Source organism: Notolepis coatsorum (genome assembly GCF_963971535.1).
Source record: "Notolepis coatsorum genome assembly, contig: SCAFFOLD_263, whole genome shotgun sequence".
NCBI lineage: Eukaryota > Metazoa > Chordata > Actinopteri > Aulopiformes > Paralepididae > Notolepis > Notolepis coatsorum.
In genome coordinates this window covers 242,175-259,768 of record NW_028173848.1, presented here as the reverse complement: position 1 = coordinate 259,768, position 17,594 = coordinate 242,175, and the positions used below count along the sequence as shown (strand labels likewise).

The 17,594-nt window shown below is 45.6% G+C and overlaps 1 protein-coding gene across 1 annotated transcript in view; it reads right to left on the bottom strand.

The window, feature by feature from the left end:
- LOC311247692 (complement C1q-like protein 2) overlaps window positions 1–16,432 on the bottom strand; it is a 25,039-nt gene extending 8,607 nt beyond the window's left edge. Inside the window, exon 1 of the mRNA XM_084338701.1 lies at window positions 16,334–16,432. Within this exon, the coding sequence (XP_084194827.1) occupies window positions 16,334–16,427 (94 nt within the window). The 5' untranslated portion in view covers window positions 16,428–16,432. The remainder of the gene's footprint in view (window positions 1–16,333) is intronic.
- Between the last annotated feature and the right edge of the window lie 1,162 nt (window positions 16,433–17,594).

Genomic DNA, 17,594 nt, shown 5'->3' with positions numbered 1-17,594 from the left:
TCCGTGGTGAATGGTGTGTCAGAAATTTTGTCATTTTATTAGGCTATGTTTTCGTTGTTCTTGTAGTTTGTTGGCTTTATGTCATGTTATATCATTATCTGTATATATTTCGTTTCTATAGCCTTTGTAGAAACGAAATCTTAAATATTACACCTTTTCTTTGGTTAGTTTTCTTTCAAACATTGTTTTAAATTGTAATCTTAGACTGTTTGCGACTTTTGTCAGATTACCACCCCGGACTCCCGATATAATGTCAAGCTTTATTGGCTAGGGCCCGGTCATGTAGCCCCGCCCCCCGGCAGACAGAGACAGACAGACAGACAAGACATCAGAGAGACAACCATGTTACAGCAGAGACAGACAGACAGACAAGACATCAGAGAGACAACCATGTTACAGCAGAGACAGACATACAGACAAGACATCAGAGAGACAACCATGTTACAGCAGAGACAGACAGACAGACAAGACATCAGAGAGACAACCATGTTACAGCAGAGACAGACAGACAGACAAGACATCAGAGAGACAACCATGTTACAGCAGAGACAGACAGACAGACAGACAAGACATCAGAGAGACAACCATGTTACAGCAGAGACAGACATACAGACAAGACATCAGAGAGACAACCATGTTACAGCAGAGACAGACAGACAGACAAGACATCAGAGAGACAACCATGTTACAGCAGAGACAGACAGACAGACAGACAAGACATCAGAGAGACAACCATGTTACATCAGAGACAGACAGACAGACAGACAAGACATCAGAGAGACAACCATGTTACACCAGAGACAGACAGACAGACAGACAAGACATCAGAGAGACAACCATGTTACAGCAGAGACAGACAGACAGACAAGACATCAGAGAGACAACCATGTTACAGCAGAGACAGACAGACAGACAAGACATCAGAGAGACAACCATGTTACAGCAGAGACAGACAGACAGACTGTTATGGTTTGTAACCGACCCCAATCGCACAACACAAGACAGGTATGAGAGTAAGCCAAGAACTGGGCATTTATTGAAACACACAGAAAACGGCACTGTCCCTTTAAGGGAGAACACAAATTACAGGGAAACAAGAAAAGGGAAAATAGGCACAGTGCCTTTAAGAGGCGAGCTGGCTAAGGGGAAGGCTAAGGGAAGGGCTAACGGACAGGGCCAGGGCAAGGGAAACAGGGCGGAACAGGAAGGACTAGGAGGACTGGACAGGGAGGACTAGGAGGACTAGGAGGACTGGACAGGGAGGACTAGGAGGACTGGACAGGGAGGACTAGGATGACTAGGAGGACTGGAGGGACTGGACAGGGAGGACTAGGAGGACTAGACGGACTGGACGGGGAGGACTAGGAGGACTAGAATGGGGAAACACAGACAAAGACTGGGATACAAGCATTAGAAGAATGTTGCTGCTCTGCAGCTTCTCCCGGGAAGATTCGTCTGAGGAATCTGACAGTGACGTCAGAGCCGCTCTGCAGAATCCTCTCGGCAGCTCTCCGAGGTGGTAACGGGAACAGAGAGAGAGAGAGAGCGGGTTAGCTCAGAGAACAGTTGGGAACAGAACAGGTGAAGTGACTCGTCCCAAAACAGATAATCCAAGTGACTGAATCTTCGGTGTAAATACACACTGTGAGCAATGTCCCAACAACAATCCAAGTGATTGAATCTTCGGTGCGAATACACACAGTGAGCGATGTCCCAATAATAATCCAAGTGATAATATCTTCGGTGTGAATACACACAGTGAGCGATGTTCAAGCAAATATCATCCCAAAATGAACAGTCCAAAAGCAGGCACAGGGTGAGTGACAGACTGAACAAAAAGCAGGATCTCTTCAGTGTTTACACACACGAAAAACGATAGGGTCAAAAGACTGTCTTGCAAAACTCACCCAGGCGCTGTGCGTAAAGAGAGCAGGATCAAACAGGGCGAGCGCGTCGTTACGGGGGTCTGGATGCGCGTCTGGATGCGCGTCTGGAGTGAAGAGCGCGTCTGGCTCGGAGGTCTGGAAGAGGAACACTGGAATACCTCCCGTAGAGAATTAGAGAGCGCAGTTCAGAGTTTCCCTCCAGGCAAACGGCGACAGGTGGCGAAGGCTTGAGCGCATCTGGCGCGGAGGTCTGGAGTGGAACATTGGAATACCTCCCGTAGAGAATTAGAGAGCGCAGTACAAAATCTCCCTCCAGGCAAACGGCGACAGGTGGCCAAAGCTTGCACCTCGTCTCACGCCGGAGATAACGGCGACAGGATAAAACAGCATACAGACAGAAACAGAAAACTCCCGTAGGAGCCTATAGACAGAGAACCTCCCGAAGGAGCTTGGTGATAGAGATATGATACGGAACGACCCGACCAGGACAGAGGGAAAGAGCGAGGTACTTAAAGCCCACAGGGGTGCTAATTAGAATAGCCATCAGGTGCGTGATGGTAATTGATAATAGAACTAGAAGTGTGTGTTCGGCACGAACCAATCAAACAGATACTGACAGATTGTCCAAGGGTGTGGGCCGCTGAAGAGCAGACGACAGTAAATGAACGTGAGGGTGGGGGCTGGAGAAGTGAGGAGACAGGGAATTAAAGGTCAAGGGAAAGGCGAACCTCACAGTACTCCCCCCTCCACGGGAGCCACCGGGCGACCCAAAAATACAGACAGAGGGGCAGGGGACAAAACAAGGCAAACAAACAAAAAAAAACACTGGGCCATGCCAGCAGGGGAAGCTACACCAAAGTGGGGCTAGCAAAGGGACAGGGTAGCCGAAGGCAAACTAGGGTAGCAGAGGGGTAAGTAGGGTAGCTGAGGGGTAACTAGAGGAGCTGAGGGGTAACTAGAGGAGCTGAGGGGTAACCAGAGGAGCTGAGGGGTAACTAGAGTAGCTGAGGGGTAACCAGGGTAGCTGACAGGGCACTGATAGCTACAGGGCCTATGCTAGCTGTACTGCTACATTAACAAGGGGCTGCGCTAGCTGCCGGAGCTAGGCTGGCAGACAGGGCTGGAACAGGGGCACTGGAGAGGGGAACAGGGAAGGGGCTGTCCCAGCAGTGGGAGCAAACTGACCTTGCTAGCTGAAGGAGCAGTCCTAGCAGTGGGAAAACTGACCTTGCTAGCTGAAAGGGCAGTCCTAGCAGTGGGAGAAAACTGACCTTGCTAGCTGAAAGGGCAGTCCTAGCAGTGGGAAAAAACTGACCTTGCTAGCTGAAAGGGCAGTCCTAGCAGTGGGAAAAACTGACCTTGCTAGCTGAAAGGGCAGTCCTAGCAGTGGGAAAACTGACCTTGCTAGCTGAAAGGGCAGTCCTAGCAGTGGGAAAAACTGACCTTGCTAGCTGAAAGGGCAGTCCTAGCAGTGGGAAAAAACTGACCTTGCTAGCTGAAAGGGCAGTCCTAGCAGTGGGAGAAAACTGACCTTGCTAGCTGAAGGGGCAGTCCTAGCAGTGGGAGAATACTGACCTTGCTAGCTGAAAGGGCAGTCCTAGCAGTGGGAAAACTGACCCTGCTAGCTGAAAGGGCAGTCCTAGCAGTGGGAAAACTGACCTTGCTAGCTGAAAGGGCAGTCCTAGCAGTGGGAAAACTACACAAAAAGTGGAGGCCATGCAGAGGGACCGGGTTAGCTGCCTGGGCATGGCTAGCTACAGGGCCTATGCTAGCTGCAAGGGCTGCATTAACATAGAGGCTGTGCTAGCAGCCGGGGCTAAGCTAGCAGACTGGGGCCATGCTGGTAGTAGAGGCCTAACAAGCTGCAGGGGAGCTAACGAGGCTAACAGGGAAGCAAACAGGGGAGTCAACAGGCTAACAGGGGAGCTAACAGGGGAGACTAACAAGCTAAACAGGGGAGCTAACAGGGGAGACTAACAGGGGAACTAGAGGAAAAAAAAAAAAAAGGCAAACTCAACATACACCGTCTGTGCTGGCTGGGGTCGTGACTGGTCGGGTCGTACTGTTATGGTTTGTAACCGACCCCAATCGCACAACACAAGACAGGTATGAGAGTAAGCCAAGAACTGGGCATTTATTGAAACACACAGAAAACGGCACTGTCCCTTTAAGGGAGAACACAAATTACAGGGAAACAAGAAAAGGGAAAATAGGCACAGTGCCTTTAAGAGGCGAGCTGGCTAAGGGGAAGGCTAAGGGAAGGGCTAACGGACAGGGCCAGGGCAAGGGAAACAGGGCGGAACAGGAAGGACTAGGAGGACTGGACAGGGAGGACTAGGAGGACTAGGAGGACTGGACAGGGAGGACTAGGAGGACTGGACAGGGAGGACTAGGAGGACTAGGAGGACTGGAGGGACTGGACAGGGAGGACTAGGAGGACTAGACGGACTGGACGGGGAGGACTAGGAGGACTAGAATGGGGAAACACAGACAAAGACTGGGATACAAGCATTAGAAGAATGTTGCTGCTCTGCAGCTTCTCCCGGGAAGATTCGCCTGAGGAATCTGACAGTGACGTCAGAGCCGCTCTGCAGAATCCTCTCGGCAGCTCTCCGAGGTGGTAACGGGAACAGAGAGAGAGAGAGAGCGGGTTAGCTCAGAGAACAGTTGGGAACAGAACAGGTGAAGTGACTCGTCCCAAAACAGATAATCCAAGTGACTGAATCTTCGGTGTAAATACACACTGTGAGCAATGTCCCAACAACAATCCAAGTGATTGAATCTTCGGTGCGAATACACACAGTGAGCGATGTCCCAATAATAATCCAAGTGATAATATCTTCGGTGTGAATACACACAGTGAGCGATGTTCAAGCAAATATCATCCCAAAATGAACAGTCCAAAAGCAGGCACAGGGTGAGTGACAGACTGAACAAAAAGCAGGATCTCTTCAGTGTTTACACACACGAAAAACGATAGGGTCAAAAGACTGTCTTGCAAAACTCACCCAGGCGCTGTGCGTAAAGAGAGCAGGATCAAACAGGGCGAGCGCGTCGTTACGGGGGTCTGGATGCGCGTCTGGATGCGCGTCTGGAGTGAAGAGCGCGTCTGGCTCGGAGGTCTGGAAGAGGAACACTGGAATACCTCCCGTAGAGAATTAGAGAGCGCAGTTCAGAGTTTCCCTCCAGGCAAACGGCGACAGGTGGCGAAGGCTTGAGCGCATCTGGCGCGGAGGTCTGGAGTGGAACATTGGAATACCTCCCGTAGAGAATTAGAGAGCGCAGTACAAAATCTCCCTCCAGGCAAACGGCGACAGGTGGCCAAAGCTTGCACCTCGTCTCACGCCGGAGATAACGGCGACAGGATAAAACAGCATACAGACAGAAACAGAAAACTCCCGTAGGAGCCTATAGACAGAGAACCTCCCGAAGGAGCTTGGTGATAGAGATATGATACGGAACGACCCGACCAGGACAGAGGGAAAGAGCGAGGTACTTAAAGCCCACAGGGGTGCTAATTAGAATAGCCATCAGGTGCGTGATGGTAATTGATAATAGAACTAGAAGTGTGTGTTCGGCACGAACCAATCAAACAGATACTGACAGATTGTCCAAGGGTGTGGGCCGCTGAAGAGCAGACGACAGTAAATGAACGCGAGGGTGGGGGCTGGAGAAGTGAGGAGACAGGGAATTAAAGGTCAAGGGGAAGGCGAACCTCACAGTACTCCCCCCTCCACGGGAGCCACCGGGCGACCCAAAAATACAGACAGAGGGGCAGGGGACAAAACAAGGCAAACAAACAAAAAAAAACACTGGGCCATGCCAGCAGGGGAAGCTACACCAAAGTGGGGCTAGCAAAGGGACAGGGTAGCCGAAGGCAAACTAGGGTAGCAGAGGGGTAAGTAGGGTAGCTGAGGGGTAACTAGAGGAGCTGAGGGGTAACTAGAGGAGCTGAGGGGTAACCAGAGGAGCTGAGGGGTAACTAGAGTAGCTGAGGGGTAACCAGGGTAGCTGACAGGGCACTGATAGCTACAGGGCCTATGCTAGCTGTACTGCTACATTAACAAGGGGCTGCGCTAGCTGCCGGAGCTAGGCTGGCAGACAGGGCTGGAACAGGGGCACTGGAGAGGGGAACAGGGAAGGGGCTGTCCCAGCAGTGGGAGCAAACTGACCTTGCTAGCTGAAGGAGCAGTCCTAGCAGTGGGAAAACTGACCTTGCTAGCTGAAAGGGCAGTCCTAGCAGTGGGAGAAAACTGACCTTGCTAGCTGAAAGGGCAGTCCTAGCAGTGGGAAAAAACTGACCTTGCTAGCTGAAAGGGCAGTCCTAGCAGTGGGAAAAACTGACCTTGCTAGCTGAAAGGGCAGTCCTAGCAGTGGGAAAACTGACCTTGCTAGCTGAAAGGGCAGTCCTAGCAGTGGGAAAAACTGACCTTGCTAGCTGAAAGGGCAGTCCTAGCAGTGGGAAAAAACTGACCTTGCTAGCTGAAAGGGCAGTCCTAGCAGTGGGAGAAAACTGACCTTGCTAGCTGAAGGGGCAGTCCTAGCAGTGGGAGAATACTGACCTTGCTAGCTGAAAGGGCAGTCCTAGCAGTGGGAAAACTGACCCTGCTAGCTGAAAGGGCAGTCCTAGCAGTGGGAAAACTGACCTTGCTAGCTGAAAGGGCAGTCCTAGCAGTGGGAAAACTACACAAAAAGTGGAGGCCATGCAGAGGGACCGGGTTAGCTGCCTGGGCATGGCTAGCTACAGGGCCTATGCTAGCTGCAAGGGCTGCATTAACATAGAGGCTGTGCTAGCAGCCGGGGCTAAGCTAGCAGACTGGGGCCATGCTGGTAGTAGAGGCCTAACAAGCTGCAGGGGAGCTAACGAGGCTAACAGGGAAGCAAACAGGGGAGTCAACAGGCTAACAGGGGAGCTAACAGGGGAGACTAACAAGCTAAACAGGGGAGCTAACAGGGGAGACTAACAGGGGAACTAGAAAAAAAAAAAAAAAGGCAAACTCAACATACACCGTCTGTGCTGGCTGGGGTCGTGACTGGTCGGGTCGTACTGTTATGGTTTGTAACCGACCCCAATCGCACAACACAAGACAGGTATGAGAGTAAGCCAAGAACTGGGCATTTATTGAAACACACAGAAAACGGCACTGTCCCTTTAAGGGAGAACACAAATGACAGGGAAACAAGAAAAGGGAAAATAGGCACAGTGCCTTTAAGAGGCGAGCTGGCTAAGGGGAAGGCTAAGGGAAGGGCTAACGGACAGGGCCAGGGCAAGGGAAACAGGGCGGAACAGGAAGGACTAGGAGGACTGGACAGGGAGGACTAGGAGGACTAGGAGGACTGGACAGGGAGGACTAGGAGGACTGGACAGGGAGGACTAGGATGACTAGGAGGACTGGAGGGACTGGACAGGGAGGACTAGGAGGACTAGACGGACTGGACGGGGAGGACTAGGAGGACTAGAATGGGGAAACACAGACAAAGACTGGGATACAAGCATTAGAAGAATGTTGCTGCTCTGCAGCTTCTCCCGGGAAGATTCGCCTGAGGAATCTGACAGTGACGTCAGAGCCGCTCTGCAGAATCCTCTCGGCAGCTCTCCGAGGTGGTAACGGGAACAGAGAGAGAAAGAGAGCGGGTTAGCTCAGAGAACAGTTGGGAACAGAACAGGTGAAGTGACTCGTCCCAAAACAGATAATCCAAGTGACTGAATCTTCGGTGTAAATACACACTGTGAGCAATGTCCCAACAACAATCCAAGTGATTGAATCTTCGGTGCGAATACACACAGTGAGCGATGTCCCAATAATAATCCAAGTGATAATATCTTCGGTGTGAATACACACAGTGAGCGATGTTCAAGCAAATATCATCCCAAAATGAACAGTCCAAAAGCAGGCACAGGGTGAGTGACAGACTGAACAAAAAGCAGGATCTCTTCAGTGTTTACACACGAAAAACGATAGGGTCAAAAGACTGTCTTGCAAAACTCACCCAGGCGCTGTGCGTAAAGAGAGCAGGATCAAACAGGGCGAGCGCGTCGTTACGGGGGTCTGGATGCGCGTCTGGATGCGCGTCTGGAGTGAAGAGCGCGTCTGGCTCGGAGGTCTGGAAGAGGAACACTGGAATACCTCCCGTAGAGAATTAGAGAGCGCAGTTCAGAGTTTCCCTCCAGGCAAACGGCGACAGGTGGCGAAGGCTTGAGCGCATCTGGCGCGGAGGTCTGGAGTGGAACATTGGAATACCTCCCGTAGAGAATTAGAGAGCGCAGTACAAAATCTCCCTCCAGGCAAACGGCGACAGGTGGCCAAAGCTTGCACCTCGTCTCACGCCGGAGATAACGGCGACAGGATAAAACAGCATACAGACAGAAACAGAAAACTCCCGTAGGAGCCTATAGACAGAGAACCTCCCGAAGGAGCTTGGTGATAGAGATATGATACGGAACGACCCGACCAGGACAGAGGGAAAGAGCGAGGTACTTAAAGCCCACAGGGGTGCTAATTAGAATAGCCATCAGGTGCGTGATGGTAATTGATAATAGAACTAGAAGTGTGTGTTCGGCACGAACCAATCAAACAGATACTGACAGATTGTCCAAGGGTGTGGGCCGCTGAAGAGCAGACGACAGTAAATGAACGCGAGGGTGGGGGCTGGAGAAGTGAGGAGACAGGGAATTAAAGGTCAAGGGAAAGGCGAACCTCACAGACAAGACATCAGAGAGACAACCATGTTACAGCAGAGACAGACAGACAGACAGACAGACAGACAGACAGACAGACAGACAGACAGACAGACAGACAGACAAGACATCAGAGAGACAACCATGTTACAGCAGAGACAGACATACAGACAAGACATCAGAGACACAACCATGTTACAGCAGAGACAGACAGACAGACAAGACATCAGAGAGACAACCATGTTACAGCAGAGACAGACATACAGACAAGACATCAGAGAGACAACCATGTTACAGCAGAGACAGACAGACAGACAAGACATCAGAGAGACAACCATGTTACAGCAGAGACAGACAGACAGACAGACAGACAAGACATCAGAGAGACAACCATGTTACAGCAGAGACAGACAGACAGACAGACAAGACATCAGAGAGACAACCATGTTACAGCAGAGACAGACAGACAGACAAGACATCAGAGAGACAACCATGTTACAGCAGAGACAGACATACTGTGCTTCTCAGAAACTAAGCTTGACGATTCTGTAAAAGATCCAGAGATAGAGATTGAGAACTACTCAATAATCAGGAATGATAGGAACATGGCATGGAGGTTGCGTCTGTATGTACATACACAAAGACACCAAATTCATCAACAGAAATTACCTGAATCATGAATCAATTGAAACTGTATGGGTGGAAATCCTATTCGAAAGGGCGAAATCCCTACTGGTTGGCTCAATCTACAGACCGCCAGATCATAGTGGCTTTTATGACACACTTGACGGGTGTTTAGCTGGAGTTGAGGATGTAGACAAAATTCTTATTGGAGACTGGAACACGGATATGCAACGAAAATATGCACCCGTCTTCAAGTCATTCAGTAGGTTTTGTGATCTGCACGGCCTCAGCCAGCTAATCACCAAACCCACACGTGTATGTGAATCAACTCAGACTACCATTGACCTCATTCTGACCTTCGACAATCCAAGATCTCCAATAAAGGGGTTATAGCATGCGGGTTAAGTGATCATTATATGATATTCTGTACCCGCAAAAAGCTAAAACAAAAGGCTGGCTGCCACAAAACAGTCACATCTAGAAACCTCAAAACCTACTCTAGCGAGGCCTTTAATCTTGAACTGGAGAGTCTGGACTGGTCAGATGAACTCAATGGTACACTGGCTGAAGAAACATGGCTTGGCTTCAAAACCAAATTTTCAACAATACTAAACGACATGGCCCCCCTAAGAACCACCAGGGTTAAAAATCGCGCTGAGCCGTGGATGCACACTGAAATACTGACCGCTATGAAAACCAGAGACAAAAAATGCTCTGAGTTTCGTAAAAGTCAGTCAAAGCTTACCAAAAGCACGAGCAGTGAACTCCAAGACCACGTGACTGAACTCAAACTGGAAAAAAACAGACTAAGAAATGACGTAAACTCCATGATCAAAACTGCAAAAAAGAATGTCATCAATGACAAAACTGAGGAAAACAAAAACAAACCACGTGAACTTTGGAAATTACTCAATAATCAACTAGGCTGCAGTAAAAAACTTAAAACCAGATTCTCAAACATAAACATAAAAACGGACAACACGCTCATCACAGACAAGCTGGATGTAGCCAATTACTTGAACATTTTCTTCACAAACATAGCCACAACACTGGTAAACAAACGACCCTCCCACTCAGGGCTTTATGGGGTAGAACACATAGTAGCTTACTACAAAAACCTAGGGGTCCGTAAGGACGACTTCAAACTTGAAATGGTAACAACAGATGAAGTACTCAAAAAACTGAGCGCCCTCCAACCTAACAAGGCCACTGGCCATGACAACATCCCCTCCAAATTCCTCAGAGACTCAGCAGCCGCCATCACCCCAGTCATCACACACATAATAAACCTCTCCATAAAACAGGGACACGTCCCCAAGGACTTCAAAATTGCGAGGGTGACCCCTCTGCACAAAAGAGGCAGTCAATTAGACCCAGGCAACTACCGCCCTGATTTTATTCTCACCTCCACCTCGAAAGTCATGGAAAAAATTGTCTAAGAACAGGTCGAAAAGTACCTAGCAGAAAAAAATCTAATCTACGAATTCCAATCTGGCTTCAGAACATCCCACTCCACTGACACATGCCTTCTCTATTTGAACGACCACATCAAACAAGAGGTGGACGCGGGCAAATACTGCGGCATGGTCATGCTGGACCTACAAAAGGCCTTCGACACTGTCAATCACTCCATTCTGATTGACAAGCTAAAAGCAATTGGTTTTGATAGTCTATCAGTGAGCTGGATGCAATACTACCTTGAGGGGAGGGAACAGATGGTGGAGGTAAACGGTACCCTACCCCCCCCCCCCCCCCTCACAGTGAGCTGTGGTGTTCCACAAGGAAGCATACTAGGACCGCTACTGTTCCTAATTTATGCAAATGACATGTCGTCAGCTTGTGACTGCAACTTGTTCCTGTTTGCGGACGACTCAGCCCTGCTGGTCTCTGACAAGAACAAGTTACAGGTTACGGAGTGATAGTAATTCGGTTGTGGGCGGGTCCTGGGACCAAGAGCGTGGGTTTATGAAAAATAACGACCAAGGTACCCATGTACATGTCAAAATACTTCCCAAAGGTCAGTGAATACCACGATCACAACACCAGAGGGAGCTCCACAAATCATGTTAAACCCAGATTCGGCTCAAACAAGGGACTAAACACGTTTCGCAATTATGCCACATCAATGTGGAACGCCCTACCCACAGCTGTAAAGGAATGTGAATCCCTACCCACTTTCAAAACCACTCTCAAGGAACACCTACAGGAGACTGCAATTCGAAACTGGCCCCTGTAAATGTCCTAACCCAACCCCCTCCAATGTACAGTAATTTACCTAGTATGGTGTTGTCAATATTCCAATGTACAGTTTTGCTTGTTTGTACAGTGTTTCCCCCCTCCCCCCCCCCCCCCCCAACCCCCTCCAATGTAAATTACCTAGTATGGTTGTCAATATCCCAATGTACAGTTTTGCTTGTACAGTTGTACAGTGTTCCCCCCCCCAACCCCTCCCTACCAGGGGTGCAGTGCTGGGCATACGCAGTCAAACGACGTTTGGGCTTCGTCACTGAGGCAGAAGTACGCGCATCCTATTATTATGCAAAGTCTAGGTGATAAGTGCCGGCCGGGATATACGGCGCGACGACACAAAAATGACTCGTCGCGCCGTATCGGCCGCCACTTATCACCTAGACCAGGGCTATTCAACTAAATTGTTCATGGGGCCACATTGTCAGAAACCCAAGGGGCCAGGGGCCGGACTGCCACGGCGCCTCCCCGTGCTATGAATATATGTACACTTGACACAACACGCAACCACATTTTCACAACTTTTATTTAAAGGGGAACTATTTTTTTTTTTTTTTACTTTATTTTTTAGTGTTTATCGCTTTTCTGGTCAAGTATGACCGACAGAAACAGGTTGAAACGGGATGTAGAGCAGGGGAAGACATTCTGAGAAATGACGGCGGGTCCGGGAATCGAACACGTGTCCCCCAGATCCGTGACGAGCACGGTTTTCCCCGACGCAGAAATAGCGCCGAGATATGCGGTGAGCTACTGGAGCTCCCCAAAGGGGAACTATTTTACTATTTCTTTCACTATTTGGGCACTTTTACACAATTCCTGTGGGTTTATGGAACACCTCTGTAATTTTTTTTTTTTTAATTCATTGTTTTGTATTTCTAATCAAGTACTCAAAAACAGCATTTTTCTACCTCAAGATCTTAAGCCGTTTTGAGCCTGGGCTCCAACCACAGTGGGCACTGTGTGGAAACTCAGCTGATTATCATGCAGCGGTGTCTCTCTGACATCACAAATCAGCACATTTTCAGATGACTCAGTTCAGTGAGGGTGAATATTGTGAGAGGAGAATTGGAAGAATGCGCCAATATGAGAATTAGAGACATAGATCATATTAATATAAGTCCACATAGCTAGGAAACAATGCTAAACACTGAAAAAGGCCATTTATAAGATAGTTCCCCTTTAACTACATTGCAAAAGTAGTATACTTTTCAAAAAAAGTGCTTCATTTATGTGCCACATCTGCAACATCTCCTGCAAAAAGTGCTTCATTTATGACTGTGCAACAACTGCAACATCTCCTCTTCAACATTTCAATATAAAAATAAAATAAAAAACAAACAAGTGCATGATGTGCATCTGAACATTCTAACATCAACACTTGAACAAAAAACATATTTATAGTGCAGCTGAGCTTATGAAAAAGTGCTTCATGTCTGTGCAACAACAGCAAATCACAGCATCTTATTAGCACTTATTGTCGACTCTTAACTCTCAAACATCAGGGGGGTGGGGGGCAGACAGGCCTAGCCTACATACACACATCTAATGAGAGCGATTGCACTTCTTTGACTGGGCAATGGCAGAGAAAGAGGGTTCATAGGAAGTGAGGGCTACCCGCAAACAGTGATGCAAATGCTCATTTGTCAAGGAGGCACGTTGCTTGTTTTAATGGCATTCATGTGAGAGAAACTGGATTCACAGGTGTATGTTGAGCCAAACATTGTTAGCACAGATATTGCCAGCGTTTTTATTTTGGGGAATGTCTTGACATGAATACACTTTATCCAAAATGTTGTGGTGGATTCATTCTCAAGTGCCTGCTTCAGAGCAGATGATGCTTGCATGTCAATTATTTCAAGTTGCAGGAGACCTTCATCAATGTGAAGTGATGCAAGGAACTCTTGTCCTTTTGTGGAAATAGCAGCTACATTGGCAAATGGGTTGCTCACAAAATGCATCAATTCTCTGGACATGTCAAATTCATCAAATCGACTTGCAAAGTTTTCCCTCAATTTATCAATGAAATCTGTCATTAATTGAGTGACTTTTGGCTCAATTGTGCATGTTAACGTTGACATGAAAAGAAAAAAGTAAAAAAAAATAATAATAATAATAATATTAAAATAAAATATTTTTATTTTATTTTTTTTTTATTTTTTTTTATTATCATGTAATCTTTGGCGGGCCGGTCAGAATCATCCCGCGGGCCGGATCTGGCCCGCGGGCCGCCAGTTGAATAGCCCTGACCTAGACTGTGTGTGTGTGTGTGTGTGTGTGTGTGTGTGTGTGTGTGTGTGTGTGGGTGTGTGTGTGTGTGTGTGTGTGTGTGTGTGTGTGTGCGTGCGTGTGTGCGTGTGCGTGGAGTGTTGGGCGTGTGTTATGTGACAAAAGACCGCCCGTCTCGTCCCCAGCTCCGACTCATGAAAGAGGAGAGATACATGTGTGCACGTGCACGTGGCGTTTGGCCTTGGCCCATTTTACGACTGCACCACTGCTCCCTACCCAAACCCCCCCCACACAACCCCACCCAACCTCCTCCAATGTACAGTTTCTACGTCAAATGTATATACTCCCTTTTCTGGACTATTTTTGTATCACAAACAGTACTGTATTTGCAAATCTGGTATGTCATAAATGTATAGATGTAGCAGTACTGTCTATCTGTATGTCATGTATGTCATATATGTCCTCCTGATGAATTGAAAATGGGGGACCCTGATGTAAACAAGACGAAAGTCTTTCTCTGGTCTGCATTCCCTGTGTATTGAGCTGTACTGTATTGTACCCATTCTGCAATCTGTTAATAAAGTTTTCAATCAATCAATCAATCAATCAATATTGTCTGTTGGTACATACATGTGTTTTGTGTTACACAGACACAGAATACTGTATTACAAAAAAAACATAAGACCACCATGTTACAGCAGAGACACACAGTGACTTGATGTGCAGCCGCCACACACACAGGGACGCTTTGGCCAATGCGTTGTTTAATGCCTGCAGTGACTTCATTCAGCACAACGATTGATTGATTGATTGAAAACTTTATTAACAGATTGCAGAATGGGTACAGTACAGTACAGCTCAATACATACAATTGTTAAGGGGATGCAGACCAGAGAAAGACTTTCGTCTTGTTTACATCAGGGTCCCCCATTTTCAATTCATCATAACATATATGACATACATGACATACAGATAGACAGTACTACTGCTACATCTATACATTTATGACATACCAGATTTGCAATTACAGTACTGTTTGTGATACAAAAAGAGACGGAGGAACTTCATTGGGAAGTAAAACGGGGTGAGTGTTGACATTTTTTACGCTTTCTGATGATACTGGCTGGTTAAGTAGTAATGCATTGCATATATTTTTTTTTATTTGGATTATGCTTGACCGCCGTGTCAAATTTCTTGGCATATCAGGCACTGGTTTGGCGCTGTGAGGATGCACGCACACTTTTATATGTTTCTACTAACTGCCTGCTGGCGAAACTAGGCTAACTAGCTACATTTATCTCACGGAGATACTGTAAGACTGGGGACGAGGTTACTAGGTACAGTACCTGCAGATCAGACTACTGCTGTAGATGCGCGGTCAACGCTCGCTCTGACTCAGACCTGCTGAAAGAGACGACACGCATTCAGTGAAGACCCGCCCTACTCTGCTCTGATTCGCAGACTGTGGGGGGTTGGGGGGGGGGGGGGGCACGCTGACGGGACGCTGAATGTGATTGGACCAGAGTAGCCAGACTGACACACAGACAGCGGAGCACCGCCTCCAGAGGAGACAGCGGAGAAGCTCGAGGCTCTGCCAGGCGCGTTCACACGTGTGTTTCTCTGGCTTACTGCTGCGCATTCAAGCCACGCAATAACAACAAAGCGCAACATTAAAATAAGGACAGCATTAAGTTGCAATAAATCCACTCGAACGAAATTCGTTCGCTCATCAAATTTGTGACATTCTAAATGTGTTTTAATGTTGTTTAATAATGACAATACACAGTTCCTTCCCTCCCAACCAACGTTATTCACACCACCGTGCCGCCACAGCCGCACAGCCTGTGTTAGGGATGGGATGGGGACCGAATCCGGTACTTTTAAGGGTATGACCGAATCACGTCGGTACTACCGAGTACCGATTCACGTGAGATCCACCGGTGCCACATTTCGGTACTGCACAAAAAACAAAAATAATAATAATTTACACTTTACAATGCTAGATGCAGACAACACTCGCTGCACTATTATATATATATATATTATATATATATTCAAATTGTTCTAAATAAATAATAATGATAATAAATTATTTGAATTTTGGACACATCTTTTACAACTGAGGTAGGTAAATAACATTTTTAGAGATTAATTAAAGTACAGAAAAAAGGTACCGTTGGGTACCGGTATCGATTGACAGGTACCGCCGGTACTGGTACCGGTATCAGTTCAAATGTGAACGGGACCCAACCCTAGCCTGTGTATAATACACTGTCCCGTGTAGGTAGCGACCACATTTCTATCCTGCTTGTTAAGTAGTAGGCTTATTGAATGTGGGGCAAATTATAATTTTTTTTTAATCTTCTCAGTGTCCACTCTGGGGATCTGAAGCACCTATGTGAGGGTAGCGGTTCGTATTGTGTGTAATAACTTCAAGTTTCAAGTTTTGTTTTATTAGTTGCATATAATGTACATTACAGTGAAATGCTTGCTTCTGTATGAGCCCCCTGAGATGTGCTTCATGCAGTAAAAAGTGAAAAGAATAAAGGCCAAACAAAAGATACAATATAAACTAAAGTACAAACTAATGTACAAAATGCCACCAAAATGCAAAATACAAAATGAGGTAGATATGTGAAGGATCTTCTAAAGCGAGCGGTTGTTTCTCTACCTGACGACTGCTGGTCAGGACGCTCTTCCTCAGCACAGTTCCTCTGCCTGTCTCTGCCGGGGGGGCCTGGCTCAGCGTTCTCGTATTCCTCCATCTCGATGCTTCTCCCAAACATGTCACACTGCTCAGGCTGTTCTGCTGTCTAGCTGGTCTTGTTGTTGTTATGAGCTCCAACGGCTGCAGCGTCTAAATACAGTGTCTGTTATTTGTAAAAGAGGAAGTACTGTAGAGACCCATATAAGGCCGTGGATATCTGCTGACAAGACAGGGGAGAGAAAGGCCTTGGCTGGCTGTGGCTGTAAGTGTGATGTTTGTGATGTTTCAAAACTATTACAGTTTGTCTTGTTTGCTGATAATACCAATTTCTTTTGCTCTGGAAATAATTTAAAGGAATTAGCTGAATATATTGTGTATGAAATGACAAAGCTAAAGAAATGGTTTGATGTAAATAAGCTATCCCTGAATCTGAAAAAAAACTAAATGTATGATTTTTGGCAATAGAAAACTAGATGAAAATATAGTACTGACCATAGATGGAGTTGATATAGTGAGAGTTAATGAATTTCGTTTTCTTGGTGTGATTATGGATGATAAATTAACATGGAAATCGCACATAGCACACGTTAAAAAAAATATGTCCAAGAGTATTTTTGTTATGAATAAAGTAAAGTAAAGTATTATTATTATTATTATTATTATTATTATTATTATTATTATTATTATTATTATTATTATTATTATTATTATTATTATTATTATTATTATTATTATTATTATTATTATTATTATTATTATTATTATTATTATTATTATTATTATTATTATTATTATTATTATTATTATTATTATTATTATTATTATTATTATTATTATTATTATTATTATTATTATTATTATTATTATTATTATTATTATTATTATTATTATTATTATTATTATTATTATTATTATTATTATTATTATTATTATTATTATTATTATTATTATTATTATTATTATTATTATTATTATTATTATTATTATTATTATTATTATTATTATTATTATTATTATTATTTTTATTATTATTATTATTATTATTATTATTATTATTATTATTATTATTATTATTATTATTATTATTATTATTATTATTATTATTATTATTATTATTATTATTATTATTATTATTATTATTATTATTATTATTATTATTATTATTATTATTATTATTATTATTATTATTATTATTATTATTATTATTATTATTATTATTATTATT